Source organism: Ursus maritimus, unplaced genomic scaffold, assembly GCF_017311325.1.
Source record: "Ursus maritimus isolate PB19 unplaced genomic scaffold, ASM1731132v1 scaffold_2, whole genome shotgun sequence".
In the NCBI taxonomy this organism is placed as follows: domain Eukaryota; kingdom Metazoa; phylum Chordata; class Mammalia; order Carnivora; family Ursidae; genus Ursus; species Ursus maritimus.
The window spans coordinates 1,995,884-2,012,750 of NW_024424452.1; the positions used below are offsets into that span (position 1 = coordinate 1,995,884).

Genomic DNA, 16,867 nt, shown 5'->3' on the forward strand with positions numbered 1-16,867 from the left:
GCCCTCCCCGGCCTCAGTTTCCCGACTGGCATCTTTGTTTTGAGGTTTGCCCTCCCCGGCCTCAGTTTCCCGACTGGCATCTTTGTTCCGAGGTTCGCCCTCCCCGGCCTCAGTTTCCCGACTGGCATCACGCAGGTTGCGGCAACCCCTTAGGGCGTGACTGTGAGGACGCAGAGAGAAACCCCATGAGGGGTGCGGGGCTGGTGGGGGGCATCTCGCTGGAGAACCAGAGCCAGGGAGGCCACGGCTCTGGAATGAGGCAGGTCTGGGCTCAAACTGCCGCTCGTGGTTTAAAAACATCCTCTGAGCATAACTCCATGTCTGGGCCCAGCGATGGGGGCTCCAGAGTCCGTGGTGCAGCAGGAAGGGACAGTGGCCATCGTGGCAACTACCCTGCTGCGTGCCAGGCTGTGTGCAGGGGCTCACGCGGGGCCCTCACAACCCCCCCTGGAGCAGGCCCTCTAATTATTCTAATTTACAGTGGGAGAAACTGAGGCACAGAGAGGTCATGTGACTCCCCGGAGGTCACCCAGCTAATACCAAGCAGAGCCAAGATGTGAACGCCTTGTCGTGTTCTCCCAGAGGCGAATAAACACGTGGAGTCGCCTTGAGCAAGCCTCAGTTTCTCCACGCTAACCGGCTGGAGATGAACTGAGGGCAGGTGTGACGTACTTGGAAGCGGGAAGTGGCCACTGGAGCACCCAGTGTGGGCTGTGGGGCCCCCACTTCATCGCACCTCCCTTCCAGTTCCTGCAAAATAGAGTCTTGATCCGGACACCCCAAAATGACCCGGCAGCTGAGGAGGGCAGGCCCCTCACCAGGGGAGTGTTTTCAGGACCCACCTGGCCAGCTGCAGCCTCTGCCCCTTGCCTGAGCCGTCGGACTCCCACCCACAGCAGGCCGGGGGCTGCAGAGCCGGCCCAGGGGGGTGGGCCCAGGGGTCCTGGGAAGGGGCAGTGGAGGGCTCACTGCGGACACACTGCGGCCCAGCCTCCTGGGACATCCGGAGATGGCATCAGAGGCGGCCCGGCCCGCCCACAGCCCGCCGGCCACCCCGCCTGCCCGCCATCCTCACCGGCAGCCCCTGGGGAGTGACCCTCCCTCTGGCTCCGCAGAGGCGAGGACGGGAAGAGGCAGAGGAACCGGCTGTGCGGGACACCTGAGCCCAATGACCAGGTCTCCCAGGGGGCAGCCGCCGGGGGCTGGGAGGCAGAGCTGTGGCCCGTTCCCACCGTCTGCCCCCAGAGGGCCTGGGAGGAAGCAGGTCAGCAGGTGGTGGGCCAGCTGGAGCTGGGTCTGCCCCCGACCCGCTTCTGCTAGGCTTGGGAGACGAGGCCAGGCACCTTCTGGCCTCAGTTTCTGAATCTGTGAGCAGGGACACTGGGGCCCCTGGGAGCAAGGCAGGCGTGCAGGACCATCACCCCACTTCACACACGGGCGGCCGACACCTGGAGCGGGGCTCACCCCAACCCTGACCCTAGCGCTCCCGGCTCCGCCGCTGTGGGGCCCATGCTCGGGGCCAAGAAGGCCGCCCTCTGCGCGGGGCGCACGGACCCGGCTTCGGTCTGGCCCTGCCACTGCCTGGCTGGGTGAGGTGGCACCGGGTCCACATGCTGTACGAGATGCATTGGAGGTTTAGGTGAGCCCGTGTCTTGGCACAAGTGATCGCCAGACAGGAGGCACCTTCCGGTTGTTGGGGCAATCACGGGGGGGCAGGTACGGGGCCTGGTGGCCACTTGCCCCGCTGCTCATGCCCAGACCTGAGGCTGAGACAGAGATGTTCTTCTAGTGAGAAGGCCCAGCAGAGCACTGAGAGTTGAGGGGGTGCTGGGCCCCTCTCCTTGTGCCAGGCAGGTGCCTGGGACCCCCAGAACGGGCTGGGGGCACAGAGGCAGGCCACCTGTCTGTCCTGTCTGTCCATCCATCCCGTGCAGAGGAGGGGACCACCGACTGCCCACGCTCGATGCAGCCACCCCCGCCTCCACCATCAGGCAGGCTCTCTGCCCCTCCTAACTCACCTATGTCAGGGGGCCCCCATGGCCTGGGGCTGCTCTGAAGGGCAGAGGCTCGGGCTTGGCAGTGAGGGAAGGCGCAGCCTCCCAGATCCCTGGCATTTAGGGTGTACTGGGTTGAATGGTGGCTCCCCAAAAAGAGAGGTTCAAGTCCGACCCCCTAGAACTTATGAAGGGTCCTTTTTTGGAGAAAGGATCTTGGCAGAAGAAATTGAGTGAAGGATCTCGAGATGGGGTCATCCTGGGTTTAGGGTGGGCCTGAATGCAATGACAGGTGTCCTTCTAAGAAGAGGGGAGGACGCAGAGACGCAGAGGGAAGGCCGGGAGCCCGGGTAGGCCAGTGGTGGCCGGCAGCACCCAGAGGCTGGGAAAGGGGCGTCCAGAGGGAACCCCCTGCCCACACCTTGGTCTCAGACGTCTGGCCTTCAGACCTGGAAGATGGTGAGTGTCTGTTTTAAGGCAAGTTTGCAGTGATTTGTCAGACCAACCCCAGGACACCGATATGGGGGGAAGGGGTTGTGAAAAGGCTTATCTCCCATACTGGGTGCCTGGGGGAGGGGCCCAGTGGGGGGCTGACGGCTAGCCCTCCCCCAACAACCTCCAGGGACACGAGTCCCACAGAACCCTGCCCCAACTTGGGTCCACAGCCCATCGGTCCAGGTGAGTTGCAGGGGTGAGCTCACAGCAGACCCGGCCTCCTGGGCCCACAGGACCAGCTGGGAGCTCCTCCCACAGCCCAGCCACAGGTACCTCCCAACGGCCACCTTTCCACAGACTGGTCCTTCTGATAGGGAGGCTTCTTCCTTCTCCTCTTTCCTCGAGTTTCAGCTCCTCCAGGGTGGACATCACCCTATGGCCGGCCTAGCCCTCACCCATCCACCCCAGACAGGCCCTCCCTAATGTGACCTCCCTCAGAGATCAGATCCGTTGTCCACACGGTTCTGGCTCATGGATATGCCGTGTGAATGTCCCATGACGGGTGAGCAAGTGGTGAGGGAGCCTTGGTTGACCCCAGTGCCTTTGCACCTGCTGTTTCCTCTGGCATCTGCCCACATGTCGCCTCCTCCATTCTTTCCCTTACTGTCCAGCCCCAGCGTGTTCCCTGTCGGCTCAGTCTCTGTCCCCTTCCTCTATTTTACCTTGCTGATCCTGATGTAAGCTACATCTGTTTGCTTACAGTCTCTGCTGCTCCCAGGGTACCATGAGCCCAGAGGGGAAGCCTGGGTCTGTTTTGCTCCTGTTCGATCTCCAGGGTCCATCACCGGGCCAGCAGCCTCCGTATGCTGCCAGTGGCATGAAGGGGAGGACTCTGAAGGCAGGGGGACCTGAGGGTTCCCCAGCAGGAGCCCCCAGCCGAGTGCCCAGTGTCTGCCTCTTGGCAACCTCAGGATGGGCTCCCTCTGGGCCCCTAACCTCTCTCTGTATCTGGAGGGGTGGGAGGCCTGGCCCAGCCTGGAGGACGCAGCAGCCCCGAGTCCCCTCCACTCCCAGAATCAGGCTCAGCAAGACCCAGAGTCGCTGTCCAAACAGAAGGATGCTCTGGAATCAGCGGTCCAGGGAGGGTTTGTGGCTGCCAAAGTCAGGAGGGTGCGAAACAGGAGGAAGGTTCCCCGGTGTCCCACCCTATCCCTCCAGGCTGGCTGTGCCCCCTAAGCACACCCTGCCGTCTCATGGCCCCCAGCCCCTCCTGAGGGCAATGGGAACATGGGGACTGTGTCTCTCAGGGAAGTAGGGACTCAGCCCGGGGGTGCTGGGGACCCCGAGAGGGTCTCAGCCTGCCCCTGGCTGCCACACTCAGGCCTGTGGGGCAGGGGGAGGGAGGGCCCAGGGCTTCAGCTCGCAGTGGGGACAGCAGGAGCAGCAGAGGTCAGGGCAGGCTCTGGAGGAAGAGCTGGGAGAGGATTGGGATGAACTCTGGGGGAAGCTGACTCAGCCTCCACACGCCCCACTTCTCCGGCAGCGCCTTCCTGGTGGGGCCAACCTTCCGTCCGTGGCCACCACCAGCCGGACAGGAAGCGCGTGGCGGAGCCGCGCCCTGGCCTCAGCCTCCCACCTTGGCCTGGCCGCCTCTCTGGGGAGCAAGGCTGAGGCCAGCCCGGCTGACTCCCCATTTCCAGGTCTGCAGCTGTGCCGGAGGGAAGGAGCCGCTCGGGCCTCGGGGCCCCTCTGCGTGTGTGTGTGTGTGTGTGCGTGTGCTCGGCCACGCATCCTCTGCACACACTCCCGTGTGCTCTCCGGCTCACGTGTGCAGCACCTCACCCCCAGGCACAGCACACGTGCAAAGCTGTGCACATGGCCTCGCGCTGGAGCGCTGGCGTCCGGGGCACGACTCTGCGGGGCTGGCCACAGCCTTGCAGCTGCACACCCTGGCCCCGATCAGCAGGTCCCGGACCGCAGCTGAGGAAGGGGAGGGGGAGGAAGGGGCGGCATGTTCAGGCTTCAGGCCCGCGTGGGGCCTCCCACCCGCCCTCCAACAGTCCTGCTCATTCCCACACTTGATGCTTCAGGGAGGAAAGGCCGGGCCTGGAGGTCAGCTCCTGAAAGTGGCAGCCGGCTGCCGCCTCTCCCTGCCCCACCTCTGCTCTCTCGTCAGCGGGCCTGGCCTGCGGCTCCCTCCGCAGAGGACGGCCTGGCAATCTGAGCTGGGAGCTGGGGAGCAGTTCGCCAAAGGGACTAGAAGGGACTGAAGAAAGCCTCCAGAGAGGTGGGGAGCAGCTGGGGGCCGCGGGAGGGCCGCCGTGCACGTGTGTGCGGACGGGCACCGGCCCAGGAGAGCACCTGAGCTCAGCCCACGCTCTGCTCGCAGGGCTGTGGAGAAGCAGCGCCTGTCCCCAACCAGGGCACGAGGTGCCTGGCGGGGGCTGAGGCCCCAGTGTGCGTGCACCCCAGCCCGCCTGACCGGAGTCCCCGTTTCCCGGAGACCCCGTGGGGACGCGTGGTCATATGTCCCTGCACGAGCTCCGAGCCTGGAGGGCGCCCGCTTGGTCGCCAGGCCAGGGATCCTATGGGCAGGGAGCGCATCCCCGTCTGGCCCAGAATGCCTCCGTTCCCACGCCGTCACAATGGCCACACAACAGGGCCCCCGGGGAGGGAACCTAATCTCGGGCTATTGAAGACTGGAAGCCGTGGCCCCTGCCCCTGGCCCGCAGACGGCCCCGCCTGGGACATCTGATCCACCGCCGCCCTCGCCTCAAAGGGGGACACTGTCTCCCCAGGGCCCCCTGCCCCACCAGCATAGACAAGAGGGAAACTGGGTCGCTGGGATAGAGTGACAGCAGTGGCCTGCAGGGATGACACTGGAGCGGGGGCGGCCGCGACCCCCAGGGCCAGCCCCTGAGGAGGGTCCAGGCTGAGGATCTGCCCCAGGGCACCCAGCCCTCCAGGGCCAGGGACAGTGCTCAGAGCCCCACAGAGGGCCTGAAGTTTGGGGGGAACAGCGGAGATGAGAAACTGCCTGCCTAAGACCAGCACATTGTGTTGGGGACGAAGCTGAGCCTGGGAACCCTCCCTTCCCCCACCCAGGACAGGTGCTCATAGGCCATCCTGCACCCCTCCCCTCCTGGAGCTGGTCGGCCAGCCAGCCTCGACTTCCCCCCAGCATGCCCAGCTCCTGTTCGGTTTCCTGGCCCTCGGAGCGCACTGCAGGGCGGCCAGGAAGAGTCAGGCCCGGCCAGGAGCTACTTGTGGGGGCAGAGAGCCAGCCCTTCACTGGCTGCGGTCCATTCACCATCACCCCCTGCCTCAGAGCTGAGCACTGCACCCTCCGCAGACCCCGCGTGGGGGTCCTGGAGCTCACCCCACAGGATTGCAGGAGTCCCCGCGCTGCTGGGGACCCACAGGAGGTTTGAGCCCACACATTCTCGCTGTCACACTCACCGCTGCGTGGCCTTGGGCAGGGCCCTGCCTTCTACCTGTAAAATGGCCTTAGCTCTTACTGCCCTGTCTAGCAAGTTCTTAGCCCTGTTTCTGGGTGCCGCAATGTGTGTGTGGGGGGGGGCTGGGAGGGACCCGGGGAGGAGATAAGAGAGTGTGAACCCAGGAAGCTTCTCCAAGGAGGTGGCTGTTGAGTGGGGAGGCTGGGATGGAGGGGACGGCAGAGGAAGTTGGGGGCTGGCAGGCAGGGACCGCCTGGGGCAGGGCCGCCCTCCCAGGCAGGGAGTGGGGAGGCAGGGAGGCAGGGATGATGTCAGACCAGGAGCCCGTTTCTAGGGTTTGGGGGCCAGCTCTCGTGTCCATCCAGGACCTCAGTGCCCACTCTTCAGGGAGCCGGCACTTCCGGGCATGGAACAGGCCAAGAATTGTGATCCACCTCCCACCTCCGGCAGCCACGAAATCCGAAATCCGTGGCCTTCAAGATGTTCCAGAGGGCAGGCTGGCTTTAGCCCCGCCTGCTGGACTTTGGCCGTGTGGAGTAAACTGCCTGGGAAGAGAAAGGGGCCGCGGGGCTCTTGCCGGCCTGACGTCGCTGTCAGGGTGCAGTGGCCACCCAGAGGGACCCCGGAGCTGCCTACCCTGCCCACGCCTGAGCTCCCTCTGGCAGTGGGGAGACTTATGGCCTGGGCAGCCCAGAGCCAGGTCGTCCCCGCCCTGGGCGCACCGGGGAGGGCGGAGTGGCTGCCAGCCAGGAGGGCGCTTGGGAGACCCCTTGGGCCCCGCTGCTTTGCTAGTCAGCACCGACCCAAGCGTGTTCCAGAACTGGAGTGGGGGCAGCTGACCCCCCCCCCCCGCGTTGTGACCCAGGCCAGCTCACTTCCCTCCCTGAGCCTCAACTTCCTCATTTGCAAAACGAGAGTGGGAGACACGCCCTGCTAAGCCTGTCACCCTGGGCCCCCCTTCCCCTCCACTTTCCTGCCCCCTCCAGCCCCCCCGCAGTTGGCAGAGCTGGCTGGGGTGCCCTCTTTCCGAGGCCTGGTCGGCACAGGGTGGTCCCACTGAGGGGCTGTGGGAGGGAGTGGGAGCGTGTGGATTGGAGGGCAGGAGCTGCGGGGAGGCCCCCCAGCGTGGGGGCAGGAGGAGGGGGGCCCAGGGAGCTTAACCTGGCAGGCGCTTGGGGAGTTCCGTCGGCTGCTTCTGTCAATATGAGCCTTCCTGTTTTGGAGATTAAACCTCGGCTGAGCAAACAGCTTTCAAGGAGGCCCCTCCCTGCCACCTTCCCAAACCCAGCCTGGCTGGGCCTAGAACCACCTGGAGGCTGGGGGGTGGTGGTGGGGGACAGGGCCCAGCTTGGCCGCCCCCTCCCGTCAAGCCCAGGACCACAGCACAGGTGGTCCGGCCCCCAGCCCCCACTGAGCTCCGCCAAGGCCGCGGCACCAGCCGCCCCGTGTCATCCTTCCGCTGCCGGGCGGGCGCACTGTCCCAGCAGCCCTGCCCACCGTATCCTCTGCCCTCGCGTAACCTCCTGCAGGAGCCGGGAGCAAGCAGTGCCTGGGCCCTCATCGCCGGGCGCGGGCCTACCTGGTGGGGACCCGGGGCATGGCAGGAGAGCCACCCCGAGCGCCCCAGTCACCTCGCGGGCCACTCTGCCCCTCGACATGGCGGGCTGGAAAATTCTTTGTCTGGGGCCTGTCTTATAAGCTGTAGGGCATTTAGCAGCACCCTGGCTTCTACAGACGCGAGGCACTCCTTCTGCCTTACCTCAGAAACGTCTCCCAGAGCCCTGAATCACGCTGAGGTGGAGAACCCCTGGGCCAGTCCCTGCAGACCGTGTGTATACGAGGAAACCGGGCTGCAGAGAGAGGCCTGGCCTTCCCTCTGATGCGGGCCTCAGCCCCGTCTCTGTCCTGTCCCCCTTGCCTCCCTGATCCCTTCCCACCAGGGCCCACCTACCTCTGGAATCTGCCCCTGCCCTCCTCCAAAAACCCTCCCTGGGCTAAGATTTCCTGTGGGGAGCCACACGAGGAAGGGAGGAGGGAAAGCAAAGGCCTGGAGGGAGGCTCCGAGTGGACTCCTGTTGTCTGAGCTGGATCTTCTCTAATGCAGCTCGAACCACATCCCTTTTGCTCACGGACCTTCCATGGCTCCCTATTGCCTCCCCAGCCTGACCCTGAGCCTGGACTCAGAGGCTCCCGCTCACCTCTGCAGCTTCATGTCTCACGGCTCTTGTGACCACACCCCCACCAAAGAGCACCACCTCTGCAGACCCCTCTGGGCCGCACCCCTTCCCCACCTTCCCACCCACCTCGCCTGCTGAATCTTAAGCAGTCTACCGTTGTCGCCAGCTTTCCCTGGAAGCCTTGCCTGAAGCCTCCTACTCCCAGCCCTGCACACAATGGATTACCCCTCACCCAGGCCCCAGGCACACTCGGCTTGACCCACCTTCCAACCCGACCCCGCTCTACCTGCTTGGGGGACACCTGCGAGCCTGATGAATCCTCCCCACCAGACTGTGAGCTCCCTGGGGCCAGGGGCTGCGTCCCAGTCACCTCCTCAACTACCCCAGAGCCAAGCAGAGCCGGCGATAAAGTGCCCAGGGATCCTGTTGAACGGTTGGGTGAAGTGGACAGATGGATGGACAGACAGACAGGTGGATGGATGGGTCCCGTGGTGGTGGCTTATATGTCTGTGGGTGTGATGGCTGCTCCTGGGCACATAACCTCGCCCAGCCATCACTTCCAGGGCAGCCGTAAATAGATCCCAATGCCATGTCCTCCTCCACTCCTGTGAGTCAGGGGACTTACTCCTTACTCAACTCCCATCCCGTTGCAGAGAAGGAGCCTGGGGTCAGGGAGTGACGGAGACGAGGCCAGGACCATGCAGTGAGCAGGGCCCCCTCTGAGCCAAGACTCGGATCCCCACTACCTCCATCGGGCCAGGAGCCCCTCCTTCCACTGCCCCCAGGGTCTGGTCCCACTGACATGGGCACGGGGTCATGCCTGGGGCCTGGCAGGCACCAGAACCGCCACGCCCCACCCCGTGGCCGCAGCACAAGCTAGCCATTCTTGGCAAGACAAAGGCTGCCTGGGGTAAAGTGGGTCTGGTGTCTCCCCGGTGGGTGTCTGGCCTCTGTAGGACGTCAGTGATGTGTTCTCATGGCCAGGGCTCTGTTTCTGGGGGCTGCAAATCAGATTAGCCCAGTCTGGCCCCCGCACAGAGCCACCAGGAAGAGTTACAGCTGCCAGGCCTAGGCCTGTCTCCCTCCTGCCTCATGGCTGAGAGTCTCCCCCTCCCTGACCGGTTGTGGGGCCAAGGGCATGCCTCGTCTCCTCTCTGGACCCCCATGTCCAATCTGCAAGACCAGCAGTTTGAGTGAGACCTTTAGAAGCCTTTAGGCAGTGGTGTTTGGAAACGCCCCCAGTGCAGGCACACAGTATGGTCACTGAGAACTTCTAGGGGTGTCAGCCCCTGCAACCCCCCACAGCTCTGCCCTCAGGCCGCATCCCTGTGCCAGCCCAGAGTGCAGTGGGCAGCTATGCCTCCTTACCCTGAAACCCCCATTCCCTGAGGCTGGGTGCTTGGGGGAGAGAGGCAGGGGGTACTCCTTTGAGCCTCTTATGTTCATATACCTACATCTGTCCATCCATCCACCCACCCAGTCTGTTCACCCATCCATCCATCTGTCCATCCATCCATCCATCCATCCATCCAATCTGTCCACCCACCCATCCGTCTGTCCGTCCGTCCATCCATCCACCCACCCAGTCTGTTCATCCATCCATCTGTCCATCCATCCACCCAATCTGTCCATCCATCCATCCATCCATCCATCCATCCATCCATCCAGTCTGTTCACCCATCCTTCTAGCCATCTGTCCATCCATCCATCCACCCACCCACCCAATCTGTCCATCCATCCATCTATGACCTAACAAATGTTTCTTAAGTACCTAATACATGCCATGTACTGTTCTAAGCACTGGGGCACAGCCCCAAATGGCACAGTGTTTCTGCCCTTATGTAGCCAGCATCCAGCACCTTCCCAGGCATCCACAGACATCGCTCTTTTTGTCTTTCCATCCATCGACCGGTCCATTCCCTTACTCCTCCGTTCAGCCAGTGTTTACTGAGCACCTACTTTGGGGCAGCCAGTGACAAGGATCACGATGTGACCCCTGTCCTCACAGAGCCCCCAGGCTCGCTGGGGAGGCAGGCAGGGAAATGGGCAGTTATAATCTCATGCGGTCAGTACGAGGATGGGGGCGGATACCACAGGGGCTAGGGGAGGACTTCCTGGAAGAGGTAGCACTTAGCTGGCCTTGAAGGGTATCCCCTGAAGCCTTACTCAGCCACCTAGGCCAAGGCCCGTAGCCACTCCGACCATGCCAGGCCCTGGGGTTCAGGCCGAACGGTCAGGCTGCCAGTGGTCGATCCACGCCTGCAGAGTACCAGCCGGGAGTGGGTAGGGCAGGGAAGGTGGCAGCCACGCCCGATTACAAAGTCAAGCAAAATCCTGAGCTCCACAGAGAGAGGGAACCGGCCCAAAACCACACAGTGCGTGGCCTGGGGGTGAGTGGGTCCGGGCAGAGCTGGTGTGCAGGCGGGCCGGGCCGGGGGCTCCATTCCCAGCTGTGGGCTGTCTGTTCTTTTCGTGGGGGCAGCGCCCACCCAGCTGCAGTAATGGGAATCAGCTGCCACCGCGGGCTGTGCCCTCTCCCTCCTGCCGTGGAGCCGGCTGCCCTGGGCTCCTGAGCCAACCCCTCTTCGTTACCTCGCCTCCTGCCAGCAGGACTCTTCGTCCAGAAGCTTCTGGGCCCCGTGGCCACACCACTCATTGCCTGTGAGGGGGCCTGCAGGCACCCTGGCATCTAGGAGGCTCCCTTTCTGCCAGGTAGCCTCTCATGCCCTCCGGAGGGGCTGCGCGAGGCCCGGCACTTCCTGCCACCAGCTCACAGATGCAGAGCCTTCTGTCTCTGGGCTCCGCCGCTGGGTTGGAGAAGGCTTGCTCCAGGGACATGGGACAGGCCTGCCTTGGACAACTTCCTGAGAGTTAACGGGTCACCAGTTGTGTCTCCTGGATCTGACAATCCAGACGAAGCCAGTCCCAGAGTTCCCAGGAGCCTGTGGAGAAGAAGCTTCCAGAACCTGGTAGGATCGACTGCATCCATGGGAGGCCCCAGGCTGAGCCCCGGCAGGGAAAGCAGGCTTGACCTCAAGTGGGGGCACCATACTGCCTACGAGCCTGTTGGGGGGGCAGAGTAGAGCCCCACGGGGCCTCGTGGTCATGCAGGCCCCCTTTCCTTGGCCACCTCTCTGTACACCTTTAATGGACAGCTCTGAAGCGTCCAGCCTCCTGCTGCCCAGGAGCCCCACAGACCCATGTCCCTGCACAGAGGGTCAGGCTGCCTGCTTGGCTGAAAAGGCAAGTGGACGGTACTGTTATCCTCATGCCCTGGGAGGAAAACTGAGGTTCAGAGCAGGAACATGGCAGGTTCGGGGTCTTGGAGCTGCAAGGGGGCCCCTCTGGGTTGCAAGACAACCAGTCTGGCTCCAGAGGGGTCCCCAGTCCCTGGGCTGTGCTCAGGCCTGCCTGCAGCCTCTACTCCCAGCCCCCTTCCCCAGGACCCTAAGGCCCCAAAGGGCCTCCTGGCCACCTGGTCAGCCCTCTCCATGCCCTGTCGGACTCCCCATTTCCTGTCCTGAGCCCAGCACCTCCCCTTCCCCCACGGATGCCTTGGCTGTTTGGCTCAGTGGGTTCCCGGTGGGAGCCTTTGGGCCTAGGGCAAGGGCAGGGGAGGAGAGCGCCTCAGGCTGGGGAAGGGGGCGGGGGTAGCTCGCAGGCCACCCCCTTACAGTTTTTAGACCTCAAGGAGTCACCACGAAATTCCATTCTCCTGACAGCAAAGAAACTGAATCACTCTTGCCAAAGCCCACGGCCCCCACAAGAACGCTAGAAGGCTTTGTCCTGCTGTTCCCAGACAGGCAGCCGCAGCCGGGGGGTGGCCACTCCCCAAGCCTGGCTGCAGACAGGCGCAGGAAAGCCCCCGCCAGGCTGGACCTGTCCCTCTCTGTGCAGTTGCTCCCTCTCCTCGCTCCCCACGTCCACTGAACTTCACCTTGCTTTCTGTATAATGGGGGGGGGTCTGGTGTGTCAGAGGGTCCTGTAGCAGGACACATGTCCGAGAAAGCAGGGAGTACCATCCCCTCGGCAGGGCCTTGTCGGGTGGGAGTGTGGGGCACCACGGCGACTGTGCTGCTCCCCCTCGACCCCTTAGAGAACACTCAGCATCTAGAGGGTACCAAGGATGGATGCCACTGACCTGAATCCCAGGTATGGGCACAGCTCATGCAAAGATTTGGGGGCTCAGTGGTGCTTGGGCCGTTGGGGAATGGGGAGGATGGCAGGGTTCAGCGAGAAATGGGGCTGGGAATAAGTAGACACCAGGCCAGGATTTGAGCTCAGAGGCAATGGGGAGCCCTTGAAGATTCTGTGGGGCACCTGGTTGTGCTTGTGCGTGTTGGGGGGGGGGTATGATTAGCGGTCTGGTTCCTGAGGGCAGAACAGATGGAGCAGGGAGACGGCGGACAGGGAGACCAGGGTGGAGACTGCCCAAGAGGTCCAGAGGAGAGATGAAGGTGGTGGAGGGGACTCCTGCTCAAAATAGCCCCGATTTGGGATGGATGGGAGTTGGTGGTGGGGCAAGGGACACGGGGACTGCAATCAAAAAACTTTTACAATAAATGAATCCGGTGAAGTTGTAGGATACAAAATTGATATCAAGAAACTGGCTGTTTTAAAAAATTTTTTAGAAGATTTATTTAAGAGAGAGGGGGAGGGGTTTATGGCAGTAGGTGACACCACGGGAGACTTGTCACTTGGGCATGGCCAGCGCCATCTGCTCAGGCATCTGCCTGCCTGAGGTGGCGCCTGCTAATTACCTGGGCTGGGGGGCAGGAAGAGGCCTGGGAACCACTAGCTCCCATCACACCCCGTGTCAGAGGGGCTGGGGTACGGCCCCAGGACCCTAAGAGCAAATGGGCCACAGCCCCGCCCCCTCCGCTGTGGGCGGGACAGACATTTCCCCAGTAAATCCTCACAGAGCACCTACTACGTGCCAGTCCCGTTCTGCCCTTGACATTCGGGCGCAGGAAGGGGGACCCACTGCAGGCAGAGGGCTAAGCGCTGTGCGGATAACTGGCCAGTAGGCAGAGTGAGCGCTAAATGGGACGCGGGGCCCTGGTGGTCGCAGAGGGCCTCCGAGGAGGGGATGTCAGAACCGAGAGGGAGGGGAAGGAGGCGCAGCCAAGCGGAGAGCCGCCCCCAGCTGCGCTTCCGGAAGATGCCGAGGGCAGGGAGCTCGGACCCTGGTCCCGCGCCAGGGGGCCCCCTGGCCACTTCCGGGCCCCTCGCCCCTCACCCTCAGCACCGGCTGCTGGCGCGCATTCCTGCCGCCCCTGCTCGTGCGGTGGGCCGGCCCGGCCCGTGGGAAGGCCTGGGGGTGGGGGCCGCCGTGTGCCGGGGAGGCGGGGCGGGGGCACAGCTGGGCCGCATCTGGCCTGAGCGTAGAGGGACCAAATGGGACAGAAAGCAGCCTTTCATCCCGCGAGGGGCGGGGCGACCTCAGTTTCTTCTCGCCACGGGGCGCCCGGAGGATTTCGGGGACCAGCTCGCCACCCCCGCCGCGGGGCTGGGATTCGAGGAAATTTGCTCAGGGCGGGGGGTGGGGAGGAGAGCGCTGAAGGTGGAATTTAATACAGGTGCTTTCTCGGTGGAAACACGTGTCCCGGCCCGTGGCTCGGGGTGCTCAACTCCTCCTCAGTATTAATCAGCGCAGCCTTAGACCGAGCGCTCAGGTGCACCTAGGCACCGTCCCCTATTCTTGGCACGCACCACCCCAAGGGGAGGACGCCGGGCTCGGGGAGGGGCGCGCACAGCGAGGAAGGGGGGACGTCTCCTGCGGGGCTGCGGAGCCCGAAGCCCCTGGGCCAGAACCCCGGTCACCACGCTGAGGGCGCGCCCTTCCGCGTGCCAGACGCCCCGTGCGGCCCCCGCCGGCGCTGGCCAGCCTGGTTTCCCCTTCGGGGCCACCGGGGCGGGCCGGGCCCAAAGCCCCACGCCCCTCGGCCGCCCGCGGGGGACGACCTGGGCGGGGCGGGGCGTGCACGTGCTCACATGGGGCGGGGGCGGCGGCGCTCTCGGGGCCTTTCCCAGACCCCCGCCGCGGCCCCACGTGGGCGCTGCGAGTCTCGGGGGGCGACCGGCGCGAGGTCCCGCCCCAGGGCCCGGGAGCCAGTGAGCGCGCGGCCGGGGCGGGGCCTCGCGGAGGGCCACGCCCCCAGGGGGGGCGGAGTCCGGCGTGGAGCTTTAAGAGCGTGGGGCGCGGGCCGTGGACAGCTGAAATCGCGGCGGCTCTCGGGATCTTCGGCGCCGGTGTGCGGGGCAGGGCAGGGCGCACCGGGCAGGGCGCGCCGGGGGCCGCCACCCCACCATGCTCAAGCGCTGCGGCCGACGCCTGCTGCTGGCGCTGGCGGGCGCGCTGCTCGCCTGCCTGCTGGTGCTCACGGCCGACCCGCCGCCGCCCCCGGTGCCCGCCGAGCGTGGCCGGCGCGCGCTGCGCAGCCTGGCGGGTCCCGCGGGGGCGGCCCCGGCGCCCGGGCTGGAGGCGGCGGCTGCGCCCGCTGCGCTCGCCCACGAGGTGCACAGTCTGTCCGAGTACTTCAGCTTGCTGACCCGCGCGCGCAGAGACGCGGGCCCACCGCCCGGGGGCGCCCCCCGCCCCGCCGACGGCCACCCGCAGCCCCCGGCTGAGTCGCTGGTGCCCCACGACGTCTTCATCGCGGTCAAGACCACCAGAAAGTTTCACCGCGCGCGCCTCGACCTGCTGCTGGAGACCTGGATCTCCCGCCACAAGGAGATGGTGAGCCCCCACGGCCTGGGCGGGGTAGGGGGGTGCCGTCTTGTGCAGCCCGTGGCAGTATCCGATGGGCGCCAGCCTGCACTTCTGTCCAGCTACCGGGAATATCTGGGGGTAGCGACGCCAGTCCATCCCTTTCCAGCCCAGTCTGCCTGATGGGGTCACTCTCCCCATTGGGTTGTGAAAGTGTCAGAGGGGGACCCGACCTCAACCAACTTCCAGAGCCCTGGATGGTGTGCATTGACCCTACAGCAGCTGCCATCGCTTGGGGTTGGTGCTCTGTGATTTATCTTAACGCCCCCCTCGAATATTGGAGTGCATTAGTCAGATGCTGTTGTCCCAAATCTCCCCAAGGCAGATTCTTCGTGGGGCATCCCCTTGGGCTCAGACCCTACCCTGGGAAGGAAGACTTTTTCCTGCGTGTTGGAGCTGGGGGGAGATTAGAACCCCCAGCATAAGCCTGGTCCCCTCCCTCGTCCGAGTCTTTGCTGTGGGATGGGGGACAAGTCGTTGTTAAAGGTAATATGGAGTTGGGGTGTGCGTTGGTGAGCCCTGGAGAATCCATCTCCAAAGAGAGCACTGGGTCTTGGGGGTCTGTGCAGACCCTGTCCCCACAGCACAGGAGTCCTTGGAACTTGGGACCTTGTGCTTACTGCACCCTCTCGAGCCTGGCTTCCTACACATAATAAAGACACACCCCACTTTGAAAATCGCCCTCGAGGCTGCAGCAGAACGGTTGGGTTGGGGCGGGACAGGGCTTTGCCAGGGGAGGGCCGTGTGAGCACAGCCCTGGGCGGGGGATTCAAGGGACTAAGTGGGCATTTGGGGTGAAGCTGAGGGACCCTTGACCGGGGTGAGGGCTCAGAGAGGACCCCACATCTCTTCCTCCCTGTTCAAACCTCAAGGCTTGGATCTTCTGGCGTAGCCGAGCCCTGTTTTGGGACAGGGTTCTGGTGAGGTCATGATGGGGGCCGGGGGTGTGGGGAAGGGCTCTTTCTGGTTCCAGTGTGGGCAGGGGGCCCTGGGAGCCCCGTGGCAGCCTCCTGGGAAAGCAGCATCCCCTTTCCCAGGGGCTCAGTGAGCCGGCGGGAGGGGGCGGCGGGGGCCCTGGGTTTTGTTTGGCCGCCGGGCCGTTAGGATTCCCAGCGCCCGGCGGCTCTCACGCCGGCCGCCTGGGCAAGGTAACAAAGCCCCTTTCTCCAGCGGAGAAAGGCGTCCGGCCTCTTGTGCGCCGCTCCGTGCTCCATGGGAACCGCCACTGGCGTGCTGGCCACTCAGGTTGCCTGGCGATGAGGGGGCCGACGGGCCCCCCCATCCCTGACTGACAGCCCTTGTGGGGCGCCATCCCTGAGCCAAGCACCCTGCCCCCCAGGACTCTGCCTCCCTGCTGGGTGACCTTTGGCACCCACCGGGCTGACGACAGCGCAGAGCACCTCTTATCTTGGACTTTGGGGCTTTCTCCAGCAAAGGCGACGTGGTTGAGGGGTCTTGGGTGCCAGTCCCAGCCGAGGTGGGTAATCTTGGGCAAGACCTGAGGCCTTTCTGACCCTCAGTCCCCTCTTCCCTGGAAGAGGGCTGGCAAAACCTGGAGGTGGAGGGAATGAGCCCAACAGTTACGCGGGGTCGGGGTGGGGGCCGTCACTCCCCTGGACCTCCAGGCCCCCGTTGAGGGCCACTCAGGTTTCCTCCTTGCCAGCTGAACCCACCCAGGAGAGGCTGCGTCTGCCCCCAGCATCAGGTCATGTGTCACAGCAAGCCAGAGCGCTCCCGTCGCGGCATGGGGGAGGGGGTCCTTGAAACTATCGCGACTGAGGCCCCTCCTCTCCCAGTCCTGTGCACGGTGATTCAGACCGGGTCTGATGGGGGAGACGCAGAGAAGTCAGGGCTTTGGTGGGGGAAACCCAGAGAGTCTGTGCAAGCCAAGAGTGGGCATCTGACCCACGTGGAGGGTTGGGGGACTTCCTGGAGGAGGTGCCATTTGAGCTAGACTGATAGCACAAGCAAGGAGCATGTGTAAGAAACTTCTAGCAATTGGAGTGATGGGGGAAGGGGAGAGAAGGCGGGGGG

The 16,867-nt window shown here is 64.3% G+C and overlaps 1 protein-coding gene across 2 annotated transcripts in view; it reads left to right on the plus strand.

Annotated features, from left to right (window-relative positions):
- Positions 1 to 14,359: 14,359 nt before the first annotated feature.
- Positions 14,360 to 16,867, plus strand: part of LFNG (LFNG O-fucosylpeptide 3-beta-N-acetylglucosaminyltransferase) — an 11,825-nt gene continuing 9,317 nt past the window's right edge. For both annotated transcript variants that reach the window (XM_040634695.1, XM_040634696.1), the window contains exon 1: positions 14,360 to 14,803. In XM_040634695.1, the coding sequence (XP_040490629.1) occupies positions 14,375 to 14,803 (429 nt within the window). In that variant the 5' untranslated portion in view covers positions 14,360 to 14,374. The remainder of the gene's footprint in view (positions 14,804 to 16,867) is intronic.